We start from the raw sequence: 27081 nt of genomic DNA on the forward strand, positions 1-27081 counted from the left end.
AATGTAATATGAAATTATATTTAATATATACATTTTTTTGTCTTAAGATTTGTATGAATTGGAATTGCATTGGAAATAAACATCTGGTGTACGTTAAATGTTGTCAACTTTTTGTTTATTTTTGTATCTTTTTGTATTAAAGCTAATTTGTTTAATAGATTTTTTATTACATTAATTATGTTGTTTTTAGTAAAATAGTGTTTTTATACGTTTCATAAAAACGTAAATAAAGCGTACATATGAAAAAATTGATTCAACCATTTGTTTTGAAACAATTTAAATGTTTATCTGGATCGAAGTTATTTTTTAAAATGTTGTTGAAATGAAATCCTGATTATTTCTATTGACGTTGTTGCAACGTCTTTAATGGTTTTTGGTTTGACTTCCTAAGGTTTAACCATACAGTCTACGGCTTTAACACGTTTAACAGTGAGTTCTCCTCAGCGGTACTTGAACGCCCCCTTTCCTCTGATTGGACACCTTCCCTAACCGCTGCTAAATCTTCTTCTGTGATTTGCAGGCTCGTGTGCCAAATAACACACTTTCCCGCCTTTGATAACAGCAGAGCAGGCTCCCCTCTGTGTTTGCGTCCGAATGACGTCATAGTGGACCGTCCAAACCATGATGGCGGCAGCTGCAGCAGCGGAGCGGGGCGGCGGTCCCGCTTCTTCTCCTACCGGCTCCTCGCGGCCTGCGGCGAATTACTCGGTGCTGGTGGTGGTGGGAGCGCTGCGACCCGCCGGCCTGCTGGAGCAGCTGCTGCGGCAGATAGACTTAGGTGAGTTCTGCTAAAGTTCACCGGCACCAGAGACACACGAACTGAGCAGCAGCCTTGGTCCACAGGGCGGGAAGTGAGAGGGGCCTTTCAGAATAAAACCACCGAGCTGACGGCGCTGCGTGTGCTGTTGTTTCCAAAAATGTTAACCATAAAAATATGTTTCTCTGTTCAGTTTTTTCACACTGGAGCTTTGTTATTTTTATAGATTGGATTGTTAAAGATTGTTTTCTCTTGTCGGTAGAATGAAAACCGTGAAATCTACACTAAAACATTTCCAGGGATTAAAAAGACGAATTTAGCATGCTAACCCAGTGACGTGCAACGTAGCAAGCTAACTTAGCCCCCTCTGTAGTTTCCTCCTCCTTAGTTAAGAGTCCCATCAGACAAAAAGAGAACAGTTTGTATTCATATTTACATTTATTACAGGTTGGTTCATTTAGTATAATCATGTGTTCATGGTGGTAACTCGAGGAAACGCCCTGCATGGGCTCATTTAAACGGGATACGGTTTTTATCATTCCTCTCCGCCACGTGAGACAGCTGAGCAGCTGTTTCTGTTATTTTATGGTTAAATCTAAAGGTGATATTACAACGGACATCCTGTCCGACACACCGGCGGAAATGTCGGGCTTCCGAAACTCCGTGAAGCTCTCGCAGGAAATCTGGCACAAAATTCAGTTTTAGCTCAGTTTAGAGTCGAATATATCAGCTGTGTGTTGGTTATTTTTGGATAATAAAATTTCACACCGTGGTTAACACGTGACGGTGTCTGCTCTCTGCTGCCTGTTTCACAATAAGTCCAAACAAAATTATCTAAGTCGAGCTAATGATTTTAGAATGACCATTTCTTAAACATTATTTAATTACTTTTTTAAATTTAAAACTTCATCACTTTTCAACACCGTCAGAAGCACTGTTCCCTTCTTTGACGCATTTATTTTGAAAACCCCTACCCACCGGATGTTAAGTGTTGCTTGTTGCTTGACTGGTTTTCTTTTTCGTGCTATTAAAAGAATCAGAATCAGCTTTATTGAAAAATATTATTTAAGTATGTTGGCACATACAAGTAATTTGATCTGGGTTTCCTATGCTCTCAATATACAGACATGCATATTAAACAGACATACTAAACTTAAACAAGGACAGGTTAGACAGGGTAACACCGACACTTGGACACTGAAAGCTAAATCTAAAAATACTACATACAGACCTAGACCGGAGACGATAGAAAATGGTGCAATAAAGGATGCAAAGGTTCAGAGATAAATATCGTTGTGAATCAGGTTGTACAAGAGGTAGATTGTTGTAGTATTTACAGAGAATGTGGATTGACCTTCGATGTAGTGATAATATATACATGATAAGAGTGTGAAATAAGCAATGACAATAAAAAATAAATAACATATCTGCACAGTGGATGTTTGTAGAACTCACATGTACAGCTGATTAGGTCATTACACATTTATTGTCCCTGACACTCTGGCTGAGTTAGCTGTTCATCAGAGTGACAGCCTGGGCAAAGGACCTGTTGACCTTGTGACAGTGATCCACAGTGAATGTTTTATTATTAACTGTTAGTAATTGTGTAATAAATGAGCCGCTTTAGTGTGTTAATCAGCCTAATGTTGTTTTCAGTCTGCAGTGAGTCTGTACAGTACAAACAGTACCAACAGACTCGGGTTTCATTTATTGCATACAGTTATCACATTGTTTGGGTGTAAGTGGAACAAACAGCAGCTGCAGGGGACAAATATATAATATAACGATCAGTGACTCTGTTTATATCAGACATGAGACTGAAGTGAACACGGGCTGGCTCTGTTTCAGAGTGAGGAAGACTCACACTGGAGTGTCATCTATGATCAATGTTATTAATGTTATTGACCTAAATAGGTCTGTTACACAGCTGTTATAGGTCTGTAATACAGCTGTCGTAGGTCTGTTACAAAGCAGTCATAGGTCTGTTATAGGTCTTTTATACAGCTGTTATAGGTCTGTTAATACAGCGGTCATAGGTCTGTTATAGAGCAGTTATAGGTCTGTTATAGTGCGGTCATAGGGCTCTTATAGAGTTGTTATACAGCAGTTATAGGTCTGTTATACCCCTTTTCCACCAAGGCAGTTTCGGGGCCGGTGCTCAATTGCGAACCAGTTTTTTGTGTTTTGACTGAAAATGAACCGGCTCCTGGCCAGGAAAACAGGTTCCAGAGCGGCCCCAACTCTTTGCTGGTCTGGAACCGTGAACCGCTTACGTCAGGGGCGAGGGGTGGGGTTGCCGTGACCAAAGAGACAAACCAAGCGATAGTGTCCGTTTTTCTACATTCAGCTACACAAAACAAGGAATGTTATGGATATAAATGCAGAGCAGTGGTCGGCCGAGGAGACAAGCTGCTTCCTTGCAGTTTGGTGCTCGGTGACAGACCGGCGTGCCGACTCACCGGGGCTTTAAACTCGGTGACGGTCGTGGAGTCGATGGTGGAGGACTCGTTACACTTTCAGAGCTCTGATAAAGGTAAGTTATGTTTTTGTTTGCCTTGTTAACAGACATGCATTACTAGGCTGTGTTTGGCGTGCTACTCATTTTCAAATCGATGTTACGTTAAACCCTGTAGTTATATTTGGGTAATGTTAGCTCACCGAGAGCGAGCTAGCTAGCTTGCTAGCATTAGCATGCTACTAACGTGCTACATTTTGCCACTAGCTCATAAACTAACGTCACTTAACTTTTGACTCCTAGGCAAGCATTGTGTGCAATGGAAAAGTTTTGTTCATTGTTCTCATTGTGTTTTTACAGAATTGTCTGCAGTCGATGACGCCGAGGCCGACGGGACGCTGCAGCCACCGCTGATGTTAGCTGGCCTGCACCATGGAGCAGCTCTGCCACAGTTAAACTCCATGTTGTATAAAGCTTGTACACATGTATAAATGTTATCTAAAAAATGAAACAAGAGACCCGTCTGTGACTCAGTTTTTATAAAATCAATTTTTGATCAATCAGTTATCGCCATGTTCACCACATATGTAGAAGTACACAGCAGGTTTCAGTCTGCCAGTATCTGAAGAAGGTTTCATGAGCAGATGTTGCATTGGGTACGCAGGCGGGCCACCGATCAGGGAATGTCCAACATCACAGCCGGAGATGGTCACTTTGTTTTGCCCCAGCAACTCCCCGTCACTGACGGCATCCAGATGAGTGTTTCAGAACTCTGGCGTCGTGTACGCTCCCTGGCTAACGTAGTAAAAAGATTACTGATTTGTTTAATAGACGGCAGTTTAATTGATGCTAAATAACAAGCAAAATCGAGCTAGCGGGCTAGCAGAGAGGCTAACAACATCTTACGTTCAGTCTTATTAAGAATAAAAATGGGTGGATCATTACCTTTCTTCTCATGAGAAGTCACCGTCCATGGAAAGCACAACGAGTCGCACAAATGTGTTGTCTTTGGGATCTAATGTGATTTCGGAAGGAGCAGCGCCAACGGCAAACATAGCATGTAGTCCGTCATTGTTATTGTGAGAGAAAGGAAGAAAGAAAGAAACCAGCACGAGCACCGGCCCTGAATTAGAACCAGGTTCGCGTTGTTGGAAAAGGGGTATTATAGAGTGATTATAGGTCTGTGATATAGTGGTTGTAGGTCTGTTATAGAGCTGTTATAGGTCTGTTATAGAGCGGTTGTAGGTCTGTTATAGAGCTGTTATAGGTCTGTTATAGAACTGTTATAGAGCGGTTATAGATCTGTGATATAGAGCTGTTATAGGTCTGTAATAGAGCTGTTATAGATCTGTGATATAGAGCTGTTGTAGGTCTGTTATAGAGCCGTTGTAGGTCTGTTAAAGAGCGGTTATAGATCTGTGATATAGAGCTGTTGTAGGTCTGTTATAGAGCTGTTGTAGGTCTGTTATAGAGCGGTTATAGATTTGTGATATAGAGCTGTTATAGGTCTGTAATAGAGCTGTTATAGATCTGTGATATAGAGCTGTTGTAGGTCTGTTATAGAGCGGTTATAGATCTGTGATATAGAGCTGTTATAGGTCTGTAATAGAGCTGTTATAGATCTGTGATATAGAGCTGTTGTAGGTCTGTTATAGAGCTGTTGTAGGTCTGTTATAGAGCGGTTATAGATCTGTTATAGAGCGGTTATAGATCTGTGATATAGAGCTGTTATAGATCTGTTATAGAGCGGTTATAGATCTGTGATATAGAGCTGTTGTAGATCTGTGATATAGAGCTGTTGTAGGTCTGTTATAGAGCTGTTGTAGGTCTGTAATAGAGCTGTTATAGATCTGTGATATAGAGCTGTTATAGGTCTGTAATAGAGCTGTTATAGATCTGTGATATAGAGCTGTTATAGGTCTGTAATAGAGCTGTTATAGATCTGTGATATAGAGCTGTTATAGAGCGGTTATAGAGCGGTTATAGATCTGTGATATAGAGCTGTTATAGGTCTGTAATAGAGCTGTTATAGATCTGTTATAGAGCGGTTATGGATCTGTGATATAGAGCTGTTGTAGGTCTGTGATATAGAGCTGTTGTAGGTCTGTGATATAGAGCTGTTGTAGGTCTGTTAAAGAGCGGTTATAGATCTGTGATATAGAGCTGTTGTAGGTCTGTTATAGAGCTGTTGTAGGTCTGTGATATAGAGCTGTTGTAGGTCTGTTATAGAGCCGTTGTAGGTCTGTTATAGAGCTGTTGTAGGTCTGTTATAGAGCCGTTGTAGGTCTGTTATAGAGCGGTTATAGATCTGTGATATAGAGCTGTTATAGGTCTGTTATAGAGCTGTTATAGGTCAGTAATAGAGCGGTTATAGAGCAGTTATAGATCTGTTATAGAGCGGTTATAGATCTGTGATATAGAGCGGTTGTAGGTCTGTTATAGAGCTGTTATAGATCTGTGATATAGAGCTGTTATAGGTCTGTTATAGAGCTGTTATAGGTCAGTAATAGAGCGGTTATAGAGCAGTTATAGAGCGGTTATAGATCTGTGATATAGAGCGGTTGTAGGTCTGTTATAGAGCTGTTGTAGGTCTGTTATAGAGCGGTTATAGATCTGTTATAGAGCGGTTATAGATCTGTGATATAGAGCTGTTATAGATCTGTTATAGAGCGGTTATAGATCTGTGATATAGAGCTGTTGTAGATCTGTGATATAGAGCTGTTGTAGGTCTGTTATAGAGCTGTTGTAGGTCTGTAATAGAGCTGTTATAGATCTGTGATATAGAGCTGTTATAGATCTGTGATATAGAGCTGTTATAGGTCTGTAATAGAGCTGTTATAGATCTGTGATATAGAGCTGTTATAGAGCGGTTATAGAGCGGTTATAGATCTGTGATATAGAGCTGTTATAGGTCTGTAATAGAGCTGTTATAGATCTGTTATAGAGCGGTTATGGATCTGTGATATAGAGCTGTTGTAGGTCTGTTATAGAGCTGTTGTAGGTCTGTTATAGAGGGGTTATAGATCTGTGATATAGAGCGGTTATAGATCTGTGATATAGAGCTGTTGTAGGTCTGTGATATAGAGCTGTTGTAGGTCTGTTAAAGAGCGGTTATAGATCTGTGATATAGAGCTGTTGTAGGTCTGTTATAGAGCTGTTGTAGGTCTGTTATAGAGCTGTTGTAGGTCTGTTATAGAGCTGTTGTAGGTCTGTTATAGAGGGGTTATAGATCTGTTATAGAGCGGTTATAGATCTGTGATATAGAGCTGTTGTAGGTCTGTGATATAGAGCTGTTGTAGGTCTGTGATATAGAGCTGTTGTAGGTCTGTTAAAGAGCGGTTATAGATCTGTGATATAGAGCTGTTGTAGGTCTGTGATATAGAGCTGTTGTAGGTCTGTTGTAGAGCCGTTGTAGGTCTGTTGTAGAGCCGTTGTAGGTCTGTTATAGAGCTGTTGTAGGTCTGTTATAGAGCCGTTGTAGGTCTGTTATAGAGCGGTTATAGATCTGTGATATAGAGCTGTTATAGGTCTGTTATAGAGCTGTTATAGGTCAGTAATAGAGCGGTTATAGAGCAGTTATAGATCTGTTATAGAGCGGTTATAGATCTGTGATATAGAGCGGTTGTAGGTCTGTTATAGAGCTGTTATAGATCTGTGATATAGAGCTGTTATAGGTCTGTTATAGAGCTGTTATAGGTCAGTAATAGAGCGGTTATAGAGCAGTTATAGAGCGGTTATAGATCTGTGATATAGAGCGGTTGTAGGTCTGTTATAGAGCTGTTTTAGGTCTGTTACACAGTGTTTTCAGCACGTTTCTGTTCAGTGTTGGGTGTCTGCTCAGGCCGGTTCTATGCGTGCTGAGATACAAAGAGGAAGTGGTGTTTATAAATATCTGGAGCTTCCTGTTTGCTGAGGAGGAAATGTGTTCATATGACAGAGATAGGAGGAAACACGGAGGGAGGTCTCACTCTGAGCTGTCAGAACAAAACCAGAACTTTGTTCTGTTGGACCCGCAGACTATTGAAAACAGAGAAGGCAGGTTTCAATCTGTGTCGGATGAGTGATGCAGCTCAGTTCAGCCTGGATTCACCTCACAACAATATTGTAATGTTCTATATCAGGCCTGCTTGCATATTTTAATTTCACTAATGAGCCCACAAACTCATGAAGCTGATATATTGATACGTGTGTGTGTGTGTGTGTGTGTGTGTGTGTGTGTGTGTCCAGGTGTGCGTTGTTGGCCTGTAGACCTGCAGGTTTCTGTTCTGGACCAGCAGCTGAAGCTCTTTGTGTCCAGACACTCGGCCTTCCTGTCAGAGGACGTCCCAGGTGAGCTTGATGTGCATTTTTTTCCTACACTGAATGAACGTGTGTGTGTGTGTGTGTGTGTGTGTGTGTGTGTGTGTGTGTGTGTGTGTGTGTGTGTGTGTGTGTGTGTGTGTGTGTGTGTGTGTGTGTGTGTGTGTGTGTGGTCTGATGTAAACACATGAAATCAGTCAGCTGAGACTGCTGAATAGCCCACAGACACACACACACACTTGCTCTTGATCCTGGTCCTCAGCAGCCAATCAGGACACTCCTTTGTTGACCTCATTAACATCAATCATGTGATGACATCACAGATGTTAACGAGGACGAAAAACAACAGAAACTAATCACTGCAGGACCTGTTGTTGTCATGGTAACCACAGCAGACAGGAAGGAAGCAGAGCACTTCTTGTTGGCTCGGGGTCAAAGGTCAGCTCATGTTTCCAGAGAGTAGAGCCCTGCGGGACTGTTTTCTAAATCCCGCTCGCACAATACAGTTCCATTGATTTTGTGTCTTCTCTGTCCCGCAGGGAAAAAGCGTTACTGTGTTGTTTAGTATTAATAAACAGAGGTGCAATGTGCAGACACTGGTGGTGCCAGAGGACGAGTAAAAGCTCACCGCTTCCTCAACACACGCCTGCTTCACTTCAGGGAGATTCCTGCTTGAGCCGCACAGCCGTGTGATCCAGCAGCAACAACAAGTACAACAACACTTGCAGCCGACCTTTCTTTGATGGTCAGCACACAGAACTTTAATAAACATCAGATCCTGTCTGTCTGGACATTTAAATCATTAATTTAGTTACGCTGCTGTCTCTTGTTTCTGCTGGGCAGTGGGATCGCCTCAGTGTTTTAACATCAGTAAATCAGGTGCATTAAAACGCAAGGAGAGAGAGAATCAGAGGACTTTCATTGGATCCTGTGCAGTCATGTAGGCAGAGGACTTGTGAACAATCTGTTCACCTGGTGTTTATTCTAAAGAAACAAGGTTATTTTCAGACACTGATCATTGACAAACATAAACAGACGAATTTCTACAATTTACATCCAGTAAAAACCCTGCTGTTCATTTTTTGACCGCCCACTCCCGCCTGCAGTAAAGTTTAAACCGCCCACTCCCACAAAATCGACCTGTACTTGTACTACACTGTGAATACTTGCACCAAGTACGCATCCTCCTTTATAACCCATATGTCAACACAAAGACATTTACAAAGCCTGTTAGGGAAGATCATCACAAATATTTACAGTGTTTAATTTAACACAGATATCTTTTACAAAATCTTGAAGACAAACAATAAAACAAAAACTAACCCAGAGAGCACAGAAGGGCACTTTTTTCAGGCACTTCATTGACTTATAGGAGTTGGCAAAATAATTCAAGAACATTGAAACAGAGGGGTTACAATGTCTCCCCTTACAAGTGTGAATATGATATTTTTCCAAAATAATTATGAAATGAACAAGATCAGAAATGTTTGTGTCCAATTTATCCAAAAAAGATATAATATCATTGCAGGTAAACCAGCGTATATTATCAATGTTTAAAGACAACCAGCTGTGGACATTGGACCAAAACGGTTTAGTTAGTGAACAGTAAAAAAAAAGATGTTCAAAGGTTTCACTTTCTGAGGAACAGAAGATTTAAAGCTTTGATGTAATCAATCATTTACAGAATAGATCGCAGACACCATTTTAAAATGTGTTTCCTTGACTTTCGGAGCAACAGGACATAAAATATGAAAGAAAAGAGCGTTTCCTCAAAGTGACCTCGCCCCGTACAAAAAGGAACGGCTTTACAGATTTGATCGTACCCTGTTTACAAAGTTATTTTGTACTTTGTGATCATTTCTTGTGATGACAGGTGTCCCTCTGTGTTCAGTAAATCATACACAAATGTTAGACCTTTTCATACCAGTCCACTTTAAAAATAGGTTTTTTATTAGTGGTGAGGAACCTGTTATTCCATAAAATGAAATTGTGTGGAGAAAAACGCTGGGAAATGATAATTTTTTTTCTCCTCAGTCACAGCTGAGCAGGAACTTAGTAACTCGACTTTATTAAATAAATGATCAGGAATGTGGTACCACAGAGAGTGAGGTTGAGAAATACATTCTTTTAACCATTTAACTTACATGGCTTTTAACCGCCCATTATCATCATCTTTTACTCACGGTGATTTGTGTAGGAAATGCGTTTTATTTTTCCAAATACATTTAAATATGATGGAGTTGATTTTATTCCTTTTGAAGAGGTGTACAGAGAGGTCTCACATGAGCCTGTGGTTTAATCGTTTCTGTACATCTTTCAGTCTGGGAATGATATTAAAGTCAGTTCTCATGGATGTGTTTTGTGTTATTATTAATCCAAGATATCTGTCCTCTTCTTGGCTACACTGCGTACGTCACTGCTGTGAGCAGCTCGGAGCTCACATTCTTTAAGGTTTCATGTCAGACCAGATGCTTCAGAAAAAAACTTCCATTTCATCGATTGCTTTGGAAACCATAATTTGTCCTTTTAAAGAAAGTGTTGTATCTTCAGCAGATTGGCTGATTATGAATTGCGTCTCCAGTATTTCAACAGTTTTTAAGTATTGCCATCGACTCTGCAGTTAGAATGAATAATAAAGGACTAATCAGCTAAGTGTTGTAGGCCTCCAGTTGTCTAAGGATAGTTTGTCTCTGTGATTATACCTTGTCTCATAGTTGCTGACATACTACAGTGCCTATTCATTGCAGGTCTTGGTTTAAATGTATATAATTAGCCAGTCTACCAAGTCTATCTTTAGGATACATCTTATTTGATTTTTGTATTGGTCTGTAATTGTGTACGTTACTTTTTTGGCATCCAAAACTTGTTCTATTGTTGTAAACCAAAGTTTTGGTTTAGGTGGATGTTGTTGTTTCCATGTCCTTGTCACACGCAGTATGTCAAAGAGATGCATGTCAGCAGTTTTTATTGTTCTCAGTAAATTAATTCCTAATCATTTTCTGGTTTCAGATGTCCCTTAACGCTTTCTCCTCCTCTTTCCAGAACGGTAACAATACTGGACACTTAAAAAACGTATGTGAACAGTTTGCTTTCTGTTCTCCACATCGCCTCCAGCAGCTTGACCCTTCCTGGGCGTTATACTTACAGCATTCACAGAGTGTAATGAAGTACCTCATGCTCACTCTCCAGTATTTGGATTGTGAGATCTTAAGATTTCCACATAAGGAGTCCTTCCAATCATCCACTGCGATATTCATTTCTAGTTCTTTTTCACATTTTTCCGTCACCTTATTTTCTACAATCGTGTGCTTCTGCAGTATTTTGTTTGAAAGGTTTCCTTTGGCTTTATTTCTATGTTGAGCCAAGTACTGTACCAACTCATCTGTTGGTTCATCCTCCTCTAAATGTTTCAGGAGGTAACTCCTCACCTGTAAATACTTAAAAAAAGGTTTTTGATCGAATCCATATTTTGAAGCCATCACTTCAAATGAGTTTATTGTACTGTTTGTGAGTAATTGCGAGTATGTTTTTCATCCTTTACTCACCCAACAGTCTCCTATTTTGTCACACTTAAATCAGGGTCGTGCACCATTTCTCTGAGGTGCACACATTCACTGTTTAGTTTTAGTTTTTTGCATATATGTTTCCAGTTATTTACAGTGTTTAGAATAAATTGTCTCTGCCCTGTTTTTATTTTCCATGATCCTTCTCCTATGAATGGTAATGTCCCAGTTGATATCTCTACCAGTTCTTTTTCTATATTGATCCATCTGACTTCTGTTTCCCCTTTCAGCCACTTCATTGTGAGAATGTGTGAAGCATGATGTGGAACACTTAATCCTCCTTCCTCTTTTTGTTGTTAAAGGGTTTTGAATTGGATTCTCTGTCTTCCATTATTCCGTATAAAGTCTGAAATCATTTTATTCCATTTATTAAAGTCCGCTCTTCTTATCGGTATTGGTAATACTTGGAATAGGAATAAAAATGTTGGAAGAACCACCATTTTTATTGTATCTCCTCTGCTTAGTATTCCATCTGGTATTAATCTCCATCTGTTAAGCTCCTGCCTTATTTTACGTCCAAAACAGTATAATTGTTGTCATACAGTTCATCCAAGTTCTGACTAGTTTTGATGCCTAGGCATTTTATCTTCCGTGCGTCCCATTTAAGTTTATATTCATTTTTAAGATCTTGGCTAACTTGTTTCCTGATAACTAACGATTCACATTTATTTTTATTTAATTTATATCCAGAGAATTTGCTATATTCCTCAGTTGTTTTCATTGATTTATGTACTGACCTTTTCTGGTGATGTAAGTAAAGTATGACATCATCTGCGTAGAGTGCTAGTTTCTGCGTTTCTTTTCCTTTTACATCTTATGTCTAATTGCTCCCACGAGCACCTCTACATAAATGGCAGATAAAAGAGGGGAAAGGGGATCTCCCTGTCTGGTTCCTCTTTGTATAATAAATCTTTTTGACAGTGTACCATTTGTTTTTACTCTGGCATTTGGATCACTATAGTTTGCTTGTAACCATAAAGTAAAATTCTCATCTAAGCCAAAGTGTCTGAAAGTGTCAAACATGAAAGGCCAACTCACTAAGTCAAAAGCCTTCATCTAGGGTTATTAGCAGAAAGTCTTCGCCTAATGTTATCTGCTAGAAGCCTTCCTGGAATAAAGCCGCACTGATCTGTATTAATTATATGTGTAATAATGGCTTTTAATCTGTTGGCTGATATTGTGTCATAGTCCATCTTAAGAAGCGATACACTGTGTGAATAAGCGTTACTATGGCTGGCTGCATGTCTGTGCCCACTGTCCTGTGTCTAATGCGTAATTCTAAGCTTTTAACAGCAGTGGGACATAACAGCAGTGGGACATAACAGTAGTGGGATATAATAGTAGTGGGACGTAGCAGCAGTGGGATATAACAGTAGTGGGATATAACAGTAGTGGGACGTAGCAGCAGTGGGACATAGCAGCAGTGGGACATAACAGTAGTGGGACGTAGCAGCAGTGGGATATAACAGCAGTGGGACATAACAGCAGTGGGACATAACAGCAGTGGGACATAACAGTAGTGGGACGTAGCAGCAGTGGGATATAACAGCAGTGGGACGTAGCAGCAGTGGGACATAACAGCAGTGGGACGTAGCAGCAGTGGGACATAACAGCAGTGGGACATAACAGCAGTGGGACGTAGCAGCAGTGGGATATAACAGTAGTGGGACGTAGCAGCAGTGGGATATAACAGTAGTGGGACGTAGCAGCAGTGGGACGTAGCAGCAGTGGGACATAACAGCAGTGGGACATAACAGTAGTGGGATATAACAGCAGTGGGATATAACAGCAGTGGGACATAACAGTAGTGGGACGTAGCAGCAGTGGGATATAACAGTAGTGGGACGTAGCAGCAGTGGGACGTAGCAGCAGTGGGACATAACAGCAGTGGGACATAACAGCAGTGGGACATAGCAGCAGTGGGATATAACAGTAGTGGGACGTAGCAGCAGTGGGACATAACAGTAGTGGGACATAACAGCAGTGGGAAATAACAGCAGTGGGACGTAGCAGCAGTGGGACATAACAGCAGTGGGACATAACAGCAGTGGGATATAACAGCAGTGGGATATAACAGCAGTGGGACATAACAGCAGTGGGACATAACAGTAGTGGGATATAACAGCAGTGGGATATAACAGCAGTGGGACATAACAGCAGTGGGATATAACAGTAGTGGGATATAACAGCAGTGGGACATAACAGCAGTGGGACATAACAGTAGTGGGATATAACAGCAGTGGGATATAACAGCAGTGGGACATAACAGCAGTGGGATATAACAGCAGTGGGACATAACAGCAGTGGGACATAACAGCAGTGGGACATAACAGCAGTGGGATATAACAGCAGTGGGATATAACAGCAGTGGGATATAACAGCAGTGGGATTACCTGTCCCTTCAATGTTTTATAGAATTCGTTTGTAAATCCGTCATCTCCAGATCGTCCTGTTTTCAGTTCCTCTATTTGTTCTTTAATTTCTTCTGCTGTTATTGCTTTTGTCAGTTCGTTGTTTTGTTCCTGTAATACTCTTGGAAAAGTAAAGTTACTCAGATATTTCCTAATCTGATTCTTATCTACCTTTAATTCATTTCTATATAAAGTTTCATAGTAACTTGCAAACTCCTCTGCAATGTCGTCTTTGTCCGTTACTGTTCCTGACTGATCGGTCATTAGTCGGTCATTAGATTGACGTTTACTGTTTTTGAGTGTTAATTTAAGTGAAACTGCAGCATGATCTGACATATGTATTGAGCCAATGTTACATTGTTTTTAAACAAGTAGTCTAGTCTACACCACACGTCTCCCTGAGTAACATGTATACTCTTCCTTGTTTGGATAAAGTGTTCTCCAAATGTCTACGAGGCCGATCTCCGAACCTGCTCTCCTCAAGATGCTCGCGTTTTGTTTCTGCTCTGTGTATCTTTGCATTCGAGGAGTCTAACTTTGGGTTCAGTATTAGATTCAAATCTCCTAATATCACGACTCCCTTACTTTTTGTTGTTATTAAGTCAGCTGACACATAAGCTGTGGTCCTGTATCTGGTGGGTAGTAAACGTTTAGGAAAGAGATTTCTACACTCTCTATTTTTCCAACTACAAACGAGCCAAGAGCCAAAATCTCAATCTTTCCAACAAAATACAGTCAAGAAATGTAACGGCCTCCTCACTCGTGGTTACGACTATAAACTAACACAAAGATGACAATTACCAACATATGCAGAACGTCTGTTCTAAACAGACACATTAAAAACAGTAACAAAATATGTTTTTGCATTTTGGAACATAAATAACAAACTTAACAACTTAAACTACTCAGTCAGCACAAGGCGGCAGGCATGATGGGAAATGAGGACGTCCCTGTCGCTGCCAGAGTGCGCGTCACAGCTGAGCAGAGCAGCACACACAGCGAAGGGAAGCATCAGGAAGCATCATCTTTCCCATACAGAGCGAAACATTGTGAGCAACAAACTCATGTTGAAATCACAGTAATCAGCCAAAGCTTGCTTTCAGAGCACCGCTGTTTCTACCCTCTGAGCATCTAAACTGCGCAGACGAGATCCCGTGTGTACAGTCGGGCTCTCAGTTAGTTTGAAGTTCGATAATAACGAAGGTACAGGAGCTTTAAGCTTTATTGGCTGCTAGTTTCACAGCGGTTACGCTCTAAACAACAAGCTTACACGTCTACAACTCCGTACAACCCCGCAGGAAGATACAGGGTTTTGTTTTAATAAGCCATCGTCGCACTGCTCCAATATCGGTCGGGCTCTAGTTTTGAATCCTCTTATCAACATGGGAATGGACAAATATGCTTCCTTTATGCTAATGTATGTTTATTATTACTGCAACATCTCAAAACAATGAGAAATACTGTCCAGAATATTCTACAGAATAACCTCAAAGGTTCTGCACGCTCAGAACATATGCTGATAGCAGAACATGGTGATCATCGCACATATCAGTGATTTGTGTGAGAAGCACGTCACATGCAGACTGACTCAGTCTGGATTAAACTCTTTCTAGATGCTGATTTCTTCCTTCCACAGTTTGATTGTTCTCTCTGCTTCACCTTAATTCATGTTTTAATTCACAAACTACTTTAATCTGATCACTTTGCTTTGCTTCAGTCCCCCAACACACCTGCACCTTTGCTCTCTGCACAGCTGCTGGCCCCGCCCCCTCTCTCTGTCTGTCTCTCTGTCTGCTGTGTTGACTGTCTTCATCAGCAGTCTGTTTCATTAAGTCACAAAGTTAAATATTTTCTCTCGCAGTTCAGTTCTCACAGCACGTGAGCCGCGTGTGCACGACGGAAGTTATTAGTGACGTAGCGATCAAAACGATCGATCGTTACCGAATGACATCTGCACCTTTTATAAGCTTCATTGATTACAGAACTGCATATGATTGTGTGCGGACAGAGAGCGTCCTGAGGTCCTGTGACTCCTGTCACTGTGTCAGTGCTCTTCCAACAAGGAGAGCGAGCGAACGACCGGCAGAATGTATGTAGCGGAAACACTGCCGGTGGTGACTCCGTTCACATCGACAGTAAATACAAATAACTTTTGTCTTGTCAGAGAACATTCGAGCTGGGCGTTGAGGCTGAACATTTAAAAGACCCTTTTCTTTTTCTATTTCTGCTCACCGAGGTTTGTCTCTGCTCGCTATAACATTGCGGCTGCATCGCTTCCTGATTTCTCAAAGTACTGGGCGGGCGGAGGGTCAGAATAATAGAACGCACGTAAAGGGAATGTGCGTTTACGCCTTATTAACTTTGACGGCCCTAGTATATAGTTGTTGTACCGCCTTTGTTGAATACTTTGAGGGATCTGTAGGATGCCCGCTGTTCACATTTAAAGTCGTGGTCCAGGTATATGCACGCCTGCTTCAAAAGGATCTCTTACTGTCGTAGTTCCAGAGATGCACAAGAATTGGTCCCACGAAACGATCCCCTTCTTTCCGTATACCTATTCTGTGTGCGTGGGTGATTTGAAACTCTTTGCACCTGCAGAGCGTCTTTAAACAGCTTCTGAATGAACATTGTCATGTTGTTTCCTTCACTCAGCTCCGCTATGTGGTAAATTCACACATTATTTTGCCTCGGTTTATTTTTAATATAGTCCATCTGATCTCCCATATCCGTAATGCGACAGGTGAGGTGTTTTAGTGATTTCTGGGGCTCAAGTTTTTCATCCTCGAGTTCACTCACCCTGGTCTCCGGCTCCATTACTCTGTTGTTTGTTTTGTCCATGTCTTGTCGTAGATCCAGCGTGTTCTGTGTTCTGTTCTTAATGTCTCGCTCTGTGTCAGATTGAAAGTCTTTAAATTCCACCCTGAAGTCCTGAATTTCTCCGGAGATTGAATTTTTCAGGTCCAGAATGAGTTTTTTTAATCTCACCTGCTTCTGCCATTGTTTGCAGCGGCTGCAGACTGGAAGTCAGCGCTTCGTTCACTTCCGATTTGTTTTCTTTTTTCCGTCTTGTCTTTGATCTCGTAGTCATCCCATGCAGGTTCCCTTTACTGCATATTTTCTTAGTTTTCAGTTAAGTCTAACTTGTTTATCAAACAATTTAGGGGTTTGAGGGCACAGAGTTTACACGCTGCGACCGCCTTTAAGGGGAGACCTCGTTTATCAAGGAGCGTATCCTACTGCAAAATGAGTCGCTTTTCACTAGATTACTACGGAGTTTCCAAACGGAAATGGAGAGAGTAGGAGAGTTCGTCTTCTATTATTATCCCAGGTGTATTGTTTTTTTGTCTGGGTTCTTTTTTCGCCAACAAGATCAACAAGATCTAATGACTTGGAAAAATCAGATACCAAAGGGTTAAATGAAGGAGCGTTACATCGGGTAGGACTTCTGTCCTGCCATTCATCTGGGACCACGTTAGAGTCTCCAGCAACAATGACTTTGATTGATGAGTATATATACTCATCAATCAAAGTGACTAAATTATAGATCAATCTTTTATTTCTGGCCCGATTATTAAACCCGTAAACATTAACGAGAATATAGTTGAAGTCATTCAGATGAATGATCACCATGAGCCAATGCCCAATGTTGTCTAATGAACAGACAACAAATAAGGCGGAAAGAGATCAGTAACACAGCTCTGAAAACAGGTGGTGAGTTTTAGTCCACGGGCCGTGGTGAACAGGTGTGTTTAGAGGGTGTTCTTGAAGGTGTCCAGGGAGGCAGCGTTGTGGTGTGCTTTGTGCTGTTTCTTAAACCTCTAACATTTAAGGATAACAAAGAAAACATCATGTAGAATACCTTGTGTGCGTAAACTAACTCAACGCAGGATAAATGTAAATATGAACCTTGTAGAATCAAATTGGTGACAGTCAAACATTACGTCCCAAAGATTGCTCTTAAAGAACATTGTTTTTAACATGCGTACAGGTTGGTCATGTAGTGAACATCCACAGTGAGTCCCCTTTTCCTCGCCTCCTCCACCTTTATCCAAAGATGTTGAAGAGCGGCTAATGAGTAGCCAGGATCTTTGCTACCTCCGGCCATCTCGTTAGATTGTCCACGTAAAACCAGGGAACTTCACGCCAGGTATCAGAGCCTGCAAAAAGTTCGAACGCTCATTCCGCCATCTCCCCAGAAGTGTCAGGAAGTACTTGTCTGCCTGTCTGTCTGCCTGTCTGTCTGTCTGTCTGATTTATAGTTTGATCCCCTCTGTCTCCCCCTGCAGGTCAGAGGACGCTGCAGCACCGTGGGGACGTCCTGGACACTCAGGTTGTTGTGAATCCAGCTCAGGACTTCATCTGCTCCGAGGTCAGAGGTTATTAAAGAGCAACACTGAACCAGAACGTGTGTGTGTGTGTGTGTATGTATGTGTGTGTGTGTGTGTGTCTGTGTGTCTCTGTGTGTGTGTCTGTGTGTCTCTGTGTGTGTGTCTCTGTGTCTCTGTGTGTGTGTGTGTGTGTCTGTGTGTGTGTCTCTGTGTGTGTGTGTGTCTCTGTGTGTGCGTGTGTGTGTGTGTGTGCGTGTCTGTGTGTGTGTGTCTCTGTGTGTGTGTGTGTGTGTGTCTCTGTGTGTGTGTGTGTGTGTGTCTCTGTGTGTGTGTGTCTCTGTGTGTGTGTGTGTGTGTGTCTCTGTGTGTGTGTGTGTGTGTGTGTCTCTGTGTGTGTGTGTGTGTGTGTGTGTGTGTCTCTGTGTGTGTGTGTGTGTGTGTGTGTGTCTGTCTGTGTGTGTGTGTCTCTGTGTGTCTCTGTGTGTGTGTGTGTGTCTGTGTGTGTGTGTGTGTGTGTGTGTGTGTGTGTGTCTCTGTGTGTGTGTGTGTGTCTCTGTGTGTGTGTGTGTGTGTGTCTCTGTGTGTGTGTGTGTGTGTGTGTGTGTGTGTCTCTGTGTGTGTGTGTGTGTGTGTCTCTGTGTGTGTGTGTGTGTGTGTGTGTGTGTGTGTGTGTGTGTGTGTGTGTGTGTGTGTGTGTGTGTGTGTGTGTGTGTGTGTGTGTGTGAGTGAGTGAGAAGACCTTTGCGATCTGACTGACCTCTGACACAACACTGACCGTTACCATAGGCGTACAATTGTAACACAGGTGTCATGCACATGTGGTGTAGGTGATATGTCTTTTCATTTAGGTGTGATGTTAACACGTTAACATGATCGCCTGTGTAACACTAACACATACGCCACACCAACGCTACACCTGACATAATAAAATTAACTGTAGTAGCAGGTGTGTTGTTGAGTGAAGCTACATTGGTCAGGTGCGCTGCACTATCAAGCAATGTCTGACACGCCATGTGTCGGGTTGTCGCGTCTACCGCTGCACATCAGGGCAGGTTTGTGCCAAGTGCACAGCACGATGTCGAGACGCATGACTGACACCCAACATTTTCACGTCATTCCTCGACAGCTGTATTTATTCATCCAATGGTTCTGCACACTGTTTGGCATTATTGCAGGTATATGTTGTTGTTTTTGTGTAATATATAAGCGTATGTAGCACAGCTATAACTAGTTTTTGCTGCGTACTTGGCCCAAACCTGCACTGATGTGCAGCAGTAGACGCGACAGCCCGACACGTGCCGGACATGTGACTGGATTTTTTCCCCCCCTTAGTGTAAAGTGGTGTGTCAGACGTTGCTCGATATTGCAAAGCACCTGACATTTGTAGCCTCACTCAACACCACACCTGCTTCTACAGGTGACTAAATTAACTATGTCAGGTGAGTGCAAGTTAGGCAGGCAGGTACGTGTTTGAAGTACTGGTGCGCATGCATTTTTATATGCTTCATCCCTCATAGTGTGTGCGTCTGCGTGAGATGTGTTTCCTGTGTGATGATGTGTTTCCTGTCTGAAGATGATGATGATGTGTTTCCTGTGTGATGATGATGTGTTTCCTGTGTGATGCATTCAGGTGCGTCGGCTGCTCTGTGATTCGTCACGTCACAAGCTTCTGGTTCTGGCGGGTCAGTGTGTTGAGGAGAGTGGAGACATCGTGTGTCAGAGCGGCTGCTTCTCTCTCAAAGACCTGGTCCACATCCTGTCTGATGAAGAGGTCAGAATCAGCTAGTGATGCTGCTCAAACAGCTGCTCCCATTCACACCTGATTGTTACGGATTAATCTGGAATTTGTGGATTTCCAACCTCAAAATATTTGTCATAAAAATGTATTTAAAACAGAGAGAGGCTGGTGTGTGGGGATCATTCATTCTCTTTCATGTTTCCTCAGGATGTTTGTGTTCAGCTCAGCCTGCAGAGTTTAACAGTGTGAGACGTATGACGTGTGAGACATCTCTGCAGTGATTATCAGCCCTGCTGTTGTTCTAATTGCAGCTAATTAGTTACTCAGGTTATGGGGACAACCTCTAACTGAGATCATGTGCAACTTATCCTTCAAGTTAACGGGTGTATCAAAAAGAAGAACTTTTCGAGCTTCAAAAATGTTGTAACTCTAAAATAGTGTAAATGAGGGCTGAATACACACTCCGGGCACTCTGTGTAAACTCACTGCAGCAGATTCAGTGTGTACGAACAGCCTCGGTCCTGCTAACTTGCTGAGTTTACCAAAGTTTGGCACAGTTTATTTTATTTTAAATCCTACTCCTCCCTGGATTTACAGCTCACAGTCTGTTTTTGTTCAAAATAAAAATCATCGGTCATTCTTATCTCTCATGTAGTTCCTCCTTTTTGTAGGTGGGGGAGCTGTTGAGCTCTGCAGACCCGGCAATGAAGGCCAGCCTCACCCTTAGCTGTCCAGACTACGGCGTCTGGAAGGACTCTGTGTTAGAGAAACATCACCTGCAAGACTTCATAAACATCCAGATCAACCCCCCCCCCGTCCTCCCACAGATGGAGGGTCTGCAGGAGTTTACAGAGTACCTCTCTGAGTCACTGGAGCCCGAGTCACCATTCGAGCTCCTGGAGCCCCCGAGCACTGTGGGGTTCCTGAAATTGTCTCGGCCCTGCTGCTACATCTTCCCCGGAGGGCGAGGCGACTCTGCCTTCTTTGCTGTTAACGGTTTTAACGTCCTGGTGAACGGCGGCTCCGATCCTCGTTCCTGCTTCTGGAAACTGGTTCGACACCTTGACAGGATTGACTCAGTGCTCCTGACTCACATCGGGGTGGACAATCTGCCAGGGGTAAACAGTTTGCTGATGAGGAAGGTGGCCGAGCAGGAGGAAGAGTCTGCTGGAGCTCAGTCCGAAGAGGACTGGATGAAGAACCTGATCTCCCCTGAGATCGGGGTGGTCTTCCTCAACGCTCCCGACAGACTGAAGTCCTTACAGGGAGACCCAGGCAAGCTGCGAAGCTGTGACCAGGTGGCGCTAACTCTGCAGCACTTACAAGGACTCGCAATTAAACCTGAACCTCTGAACCGGTCAAACGGACCCACTATAGAACCAGTTATCTTGTTCCAGAAGATGGGAGTGGGCCGCCTGGAGCTGTATACGTTAAATCCAGTCAGTGGCAGCAAAAACCTTGAGGCTTTGATGCAGATTTGGCCAAACAACGGATCAAATGTGAAGGGCTCCGATCTTCAACTGCCATGCCTTGTTTCCATTTGTGCTTTGCTGGTCTGGCATCCATCCAGCCCTCATGAGAAGATCATACGCGTCCTTTTCCCAGGATGCACTCCGCAGACCAAAATTCTGGATGGACTTGAAAAACTCAAACATCTGGATTTCCTCAAACATCCGTTTGTTTGTTTGAAGGACTTGGAAACATCAAAAACAGAAAAACAACCAAAAAGAGCAGAGAGTCGAGAAAGCCTTAAGTCACAGTCTAAGGAGTTCAGAGCCAGTAGTGCCTTACAGAAAGACAAAATTGGACGAGTTGATGTTAAGAAACAGGAGGTGAAAACGAAGCCAAAGGCAGCAGCTGAGCCTGCACCTAAAGAGAAGAAGGATGGGGATGAAAAGCCAAAACTGAAGGACTCGGATGCCAAATCAAAGCCACAGAAACCTGCTGAAAAGCTTGTTCCAAAGAAAGACATGTCAAGAGAAGAGAAAAAGGAAGTGAAAAAGGACGAGAAGGCTCCTGCTGCTGGAAAGAAGGAAGAGGGTGTAGAGAAGAAGAAAGAAGCTGTAAAGAAGGAAACTGTAAGTACAAAACCAAAGAAGGACGTTCAACCTGAACCAAAAAAAGACAGCAAGAAGGATGTCAAACCAGATGAGAAGAAAACAGCAAAACCAGCAGTTAAAGAAATGAAGAAGGCAACAAGTGGAGTTTCAACAGCAAGTACAGAACTTAAAAAAGCTTCAGGAAAGAGCGGGGTCCTTAAGAAAGATAGGACTCTTCCAAAGAAAGACACTGTGAACAAAGGGACAAAAGGTAAGCCAGGGTCAAAGGAACAGGAAGACCAGAAGGAGGCAGATCACTCCAAGGTGTCCACACCTGAGGATGTGACTGCTGAATTTGAAAGACTTCGACTGGAGGATCACAACGGGAACAGTGGTCCGAACTCAACGGTCTCTGCAGTCGTGAATTCTGATGGAACAAAGGCTAACGGGAACCAGAGCCTGAACGTTGAGAGCCCAGAGAAGTTTCGCAGTACAGGGATGGACCAGGCCAAGGGTCATCACAGTGCGAACTTTGAATTCTCCCCAAATGCATACCAGCTGGTCGGGAACTCCCTGAAGAACGGACAAGAGGACATCTGTATGAGCTCAGAGAAAAAGACTCTGCACCAGTCCCCTGAAGAGGACCGTCAGGGTTTAGGCGAGGACAGCAGCCTCGGGGAGAGAGTGTCTGCTCTGGGCTTCGACTACAACCTGGGAGGTTCTTGTAGGACCTCGGACTTTGGCTCTCTGAGGGAAGGTCTGGATAACTCTGCGTCTTCTCAGGACAAACAGTCTGGTCTTTTGATGCTCAGTCCTTTCAAGGACATCCTGCCAGACTCCTCCTCAGTGACCTCCATGCCAGCTGAGATCAGCTCTCCTCACTCTACAGAGGTGGATGAATCCCTGTCAGTTTCTTTAGAGCAGGTGGTGTCCCCCAAAGGACCCCTGGGAGTCTACTCTAACGGACACTTTAGTGACTCGGACTCGAACACAGGGATGACCTTACCACTGAGATCAAACCATAATGGACGTTGTGGAGATGGATCAGAGGAACACATCCAGACCATGTCAGAACTGATCTCAGATGTTCCTCATGACGTGGATCTCTGTTTGGTGTCTCCATGTGAGTTCCAGCATCCAAAGACTCCAGAGAACCATCAGCAGCGTGTTAGTCCTGGACTCACCTCAAGTACCTCTCCAGACATCTCCGACAACAACAACCAGTCCCAGGACCAAAGCAGCAGCGACTGCCTCTCGGCCTACAGTCAGGAGACTCCGCCTACATCAGTTAGCGACTCCCTTCTGACAGCCACGGACTCTGATGTCCCTCCCGGGACTGAGGACTGTCCTTCCATCACTGCAGATATGGACTCTGATGATGACTCCAGTAGCCTTAACCCATCCAATCATCCCAGTCCACACTTCTCCCAAAGGGGGGGGCAGCTCTCCTCCCATGACCCACCTCCAGCCCCTGTCAAAGATCTGCCCCCATTACCCCCCCAACCGGGAGCCTGTATGGCCGATGCTGAGCCTGATGGTTCCAGCAGGAACCTGAAGAGTTCAAAGACCAGGAAACCGACGGGTTCGATGCAGAAGATGACCTCTGGAAGCCCCTCGGCCCACAGCGGGAAGTCAAAGACCAGCATGTCCACGGGGTCCCTGAGGATGACCTCCAGCCTCGATACGAAGCCTTCATCCAGAAACTCACTAGGAGGCTCCAGAATCGGAAACTCGAAACCTTCATCCTCAGGTAGGCAGGCAGGCTTAAAGTAAAACTCATGAAACCTTCTTCATTCTTTTTCATTTGATTTGTTTATTTTAATGTCTATTTGTGAAGACATAAGTAAGGAGCGTGTAAAGACACTGCAGCACTTATAACCTGAGCCGTAGACCTCTTTATTTAAATGCCTCTGTATTTGTCAGACTTTTTACAGTTCTCATTAGTGCTGCCAAAATTGGCCCAAAATTACGTTGGATTATTCCTTCAAAAAAAAACACATGGGTTCAAACTATCCGAATATCTTTTCTTGCACAATATGTCAGACGGACAGACAGATCGCGGTACAACGGACATTCAGCGCTCCGAGCGAGCTGTGCTGTGACAAGTATATTTATTTAAACATAAACATGCCTTTTTAATCAACATACCTCCACCTGTCTGTTATGCTGGGGGTGAGAATCTCTCTCTGATCGGCCGGGGTGCAATTTAAATTCTCCGCCATCATTACCACTCGCCACGCGGCTGTTGAAGTAGCCCGTTTCAGCTGGACTAAAGTTAATTAACGTTTCGTAGTATAAAGTGACGTGTGCATTCAAAGATGCTCCGTAACCAAGAGTGTACACACGAGGACATGCGACAGCTTGTGAGAACACATGAGCATGAGAGCTCGTGAGACCAGATATGTTTTTTTATTACTTTCAGGTTCCAAAGCGGTAGGTTCTGCGGTGTACGTTGACTTAGCCTACCTGCCATCAGGTGGCTCCGCCTCCTCCGTGGACCTGGAGTTCTTCAGACGTCTTCGCTCGTCTCATTACATCATCAGTGGAGATGACTCGGTGAAGGAGGCGGCGATGAGGAGCATCCTGGACGCTCTGCTGGAGGGGAAGAGCAGCTGGCCGGACGTCCAGGTCCGTGAAGCCGTCAGCCATCTTTGTTTGTATCATCTTTTTATGTTCTGCTTCCTGACTGGTCTGTTTCCCTGACCCCCCCTCAGGTGACGCTGATCCCGACGTTTGATTCGCTGGCGATGCACGAGTGGTACCAGGAGACACACGACAGGCAGAGGGAGCTGTCAATCACCGTACTGGGCAGCAACAGCACCGTGGCCATGCAGGAGGAGACCTTCCCCGCCTGCAAGGTCGAGTTCTGAGAGCCAGAGCCCCGCCCACCTCACCTGTGACCTCTGCCCAGGTGGACCAGGAGACGAAGAGGAGACTTTCGTTGTTGTCATGGTTACATCCAAACCAGAGCAATGAACAGATGATTAAAGCCCCACCCCTTTGGTGGTGTCCTTTTAGTGAGCATGCTCAGTTACTCCCTGCACCGCCATCACTGTTAGCCCACAGGGTGATGAAACAGGAAGTCCAGTTTATTAGAAACAGTTCTCTTTACATTTCCTGTTCTGTGTGACATCACCGCAGGGTTACCAGCTGTCACTATGTGTCACTTCCTGTCTGCTGGATCAGGACCTTCAGCTCAGCTGCTAACAAACATTAGCACATTAGCATGAGCAGGTTATGAACACTTGGTCACACAGGACATTTAGCTCAGTGCTAAAAACAGAACCACATGCGGCAGTAGGTAGCTGATTGTAGCTAATGTTAGCATAACTTGCTAACTACAGTCCTCTCTAGCAGCTCAGTGCTCCGCTGTCGTTAGTTTTATTTTGAATCGCTGCGTCCTGAACAAAAAATAAATCAGAGAGTTTTATAAGATCTGAGCTTCACGTTCTGTTTCAGTTTAATGAGTAAGTCTGACATCTTTATCAGGTGATTATCTCCAGGTGTCACAGTTAATGATTGTTATAGTGCACAATAATGTGAGCTTCATAGGACGATAACATAACCTCTATCCTGTAACAGAAGACGTCCTAATGATGAAATGATCACATGACCTGTTTCTCTTTGTTTTCATTCAGTGAGATGTAACTCTTAGTGTTTTATCTTGCTCTTAACTCATCCTTGAGATGCTCTAAAGTATAATTACGACGACCTTCTCGTGATTATAAACAGTGTTTTCTTAAAGAATTAATGATTAGTTAGAAAACATGTCTGTAGTTTCTGTTGAAGTTTGTGATCCAGCAGGAAGTGACGTGAAGCTGTTTGATGTTTGGGACCACACGTTCTTCTGCTGTTTAATTCACGTCTGTTTACCTGCGTGAACTCAGATCTGACCTGTTTGTAGTGAAGAGAATCACTTTTACACTTTGACTCGTTCTTTGTTGAGAAAAATAGTTTTTACTTTTACTGTGTGAAATGTTTTAATCCTACATTACCCATGAGCCTCAGCTGATTGCTCATGTTTCCAAAATCAACAAGTGAATCGATTAAATGTAGGAACCTGTGACCTCAGCCTGCTGTTATCTGCCCCGCAACAGAGTCTCCAGCTCTCTGATTGGAAGGTTCTGACAGCAGTGCATTCTGGGACATGTAGGACTTTTAAATGGTTTAATGCAGCCAGCTGAATCTGAGGAGTAAATTCTGATTATATTTCAGATTCTGAATCTGAAACATGAAGATGAAACTTGACCGTCCGTATAAAAACAAACATTTCAATCTTTAACTTATTTATTTATTTAATTTTTTTCTCCTTTTTGAAATTCACGTCTGACGACACCTGAAATGTGAACTTTGGTACGAACGCCTCGCTGACTGTGGTCACCGTTTAGCAGAACGTAGCTTTAAAGGCTGAAACAGAATGTAGGTTTTTATTTGGATGATGAAACGCTTTGAAACGCTGAGTTCAAGTGTCTGTTAGTTTGTTGATCAGCCGTCTGACTGTTTTTCAAAATAAAATAAATTTAAACCATTAAAGTCAAAATATTTAATGTTAAAGTTGTGATGTTCTTTAAATAAAGTTTGAAGATTAGATAAGTCGTATTTAAAGATTGAGAAATATTTTGACCTTTTCTGCATTTCTCACTTTATTTCTTATGGTTTTAACTTTTTATAGTTTTTGATCAGTTTTTATAATTAACGACTTTCTTTTCATGACATCACAACTTTATAATCCCGCCCCCCAACACACGCAAGTTATGTGTGTACTGAAACACTAATGTTAATGATTCTTTCAAAATAAAAGATGCCCTTTAACAGAGTGCCTGCAGTGTGTTTTATTGTGAAAGGACTCGGCACGAGGAGACGAAGACTCTGTTCTCCTGCAGGAGTCGGGAGGTCTGCAGGAGGAGACGAAGACTCTGTTCTCCTGCAGGAGTCGGGAGGTCTGCAGGAGGAGACGAAGGCTCTGTTCTCCAGCAGGAGTCGGGAGGTCTGCAGGAGGAGACGAAGACTCTGTTCTCCTGCAGGAGTCGGGAGGTCTGCAGGAGGAGACGAAGACTCTGTTCTCCAGCAGGAGTCGGGAGGTCTGCAGGAGGAGACGAAGACTCTGTTCTCCAGCAGGAGTCGGGAGGTCTGCAGGAGGAGACGAAGACTCTGTTCTCCAGCAGGAGTCGGGAGGTCTGCAGGAGGAGACGAAGGCTCTGTTCTCCTGCAGGAGTCGGGAGGTCTGCAGGAGGAGACGAAGGCTCTGTTCTCCAGCAGGAGTCGGGAGGTCTGCAGGAGGAGACGAAGGCTCTGTTCTCCAGCAGGAGTCGGGAGGTCTGCAGGAGGAGACGAAGGCTCTGTTCTCCTGCAGGAGTCGGGAGGTCTGCAGGAGGAGACGAAGGCTCTGTTCTCCAGCAGGAGTCGGGAGGTCTGCAGGAGGAGACGAAGACTCTGTTCTCCTGCAGGAGTCGGGAGGTCTGCAGGAGGAGACGAAGGCTCAGTTCTCCAG

General features: G+C 43.3%; 1 protein-coding gene across 1 annotated transcript; it reads left to right on the forward strand.

Annotated features, from left to right (window-relative positions):
• Window positions 1-624: 624 nt before the first annotated feature.
• map1sa (microtubule-associated protein 1Sa) lies at window positions 625-26402 on the forward strand. Its single transcript, XM_069679173.1, has 7 exons — window positions 625-778; window positions 7440-7541; window positions 17772-17854; window positions 19444-19584; window positions 20223-23340; window positions 24013-24218; window positions 24305-26402. Exons 1-7 carry the CDS (start codon window positions 625-627, stop codon window positions 24458-24460), a joined length of 3960 nt encoding a protein of 1319 aa, XP_069535274.1. The 3' UTR covers window positions 24461-26402.
• The last annotated feature ends 679 nt before the right edge of the window (window positions 26403-27081 follow it).

Source organism: Semicossyphus pulcher, unplaced genomic scaffold (assembly GCF_022749685.1).
Source record: "Semicossyphus pulcher isolate SPU_LCO1_2020_fin unplaced genomic scaffold, fSemPul1.0.p SCAF_37, whole genome shotgun sequence".
In the NCBI taxonomy this organism is placed as follows: Eukaryota; Metazoa; Chordata; class Actinopteri; order Labriformes; family Labridae; genus Semicossyphus; species Semicossyphus pulcher.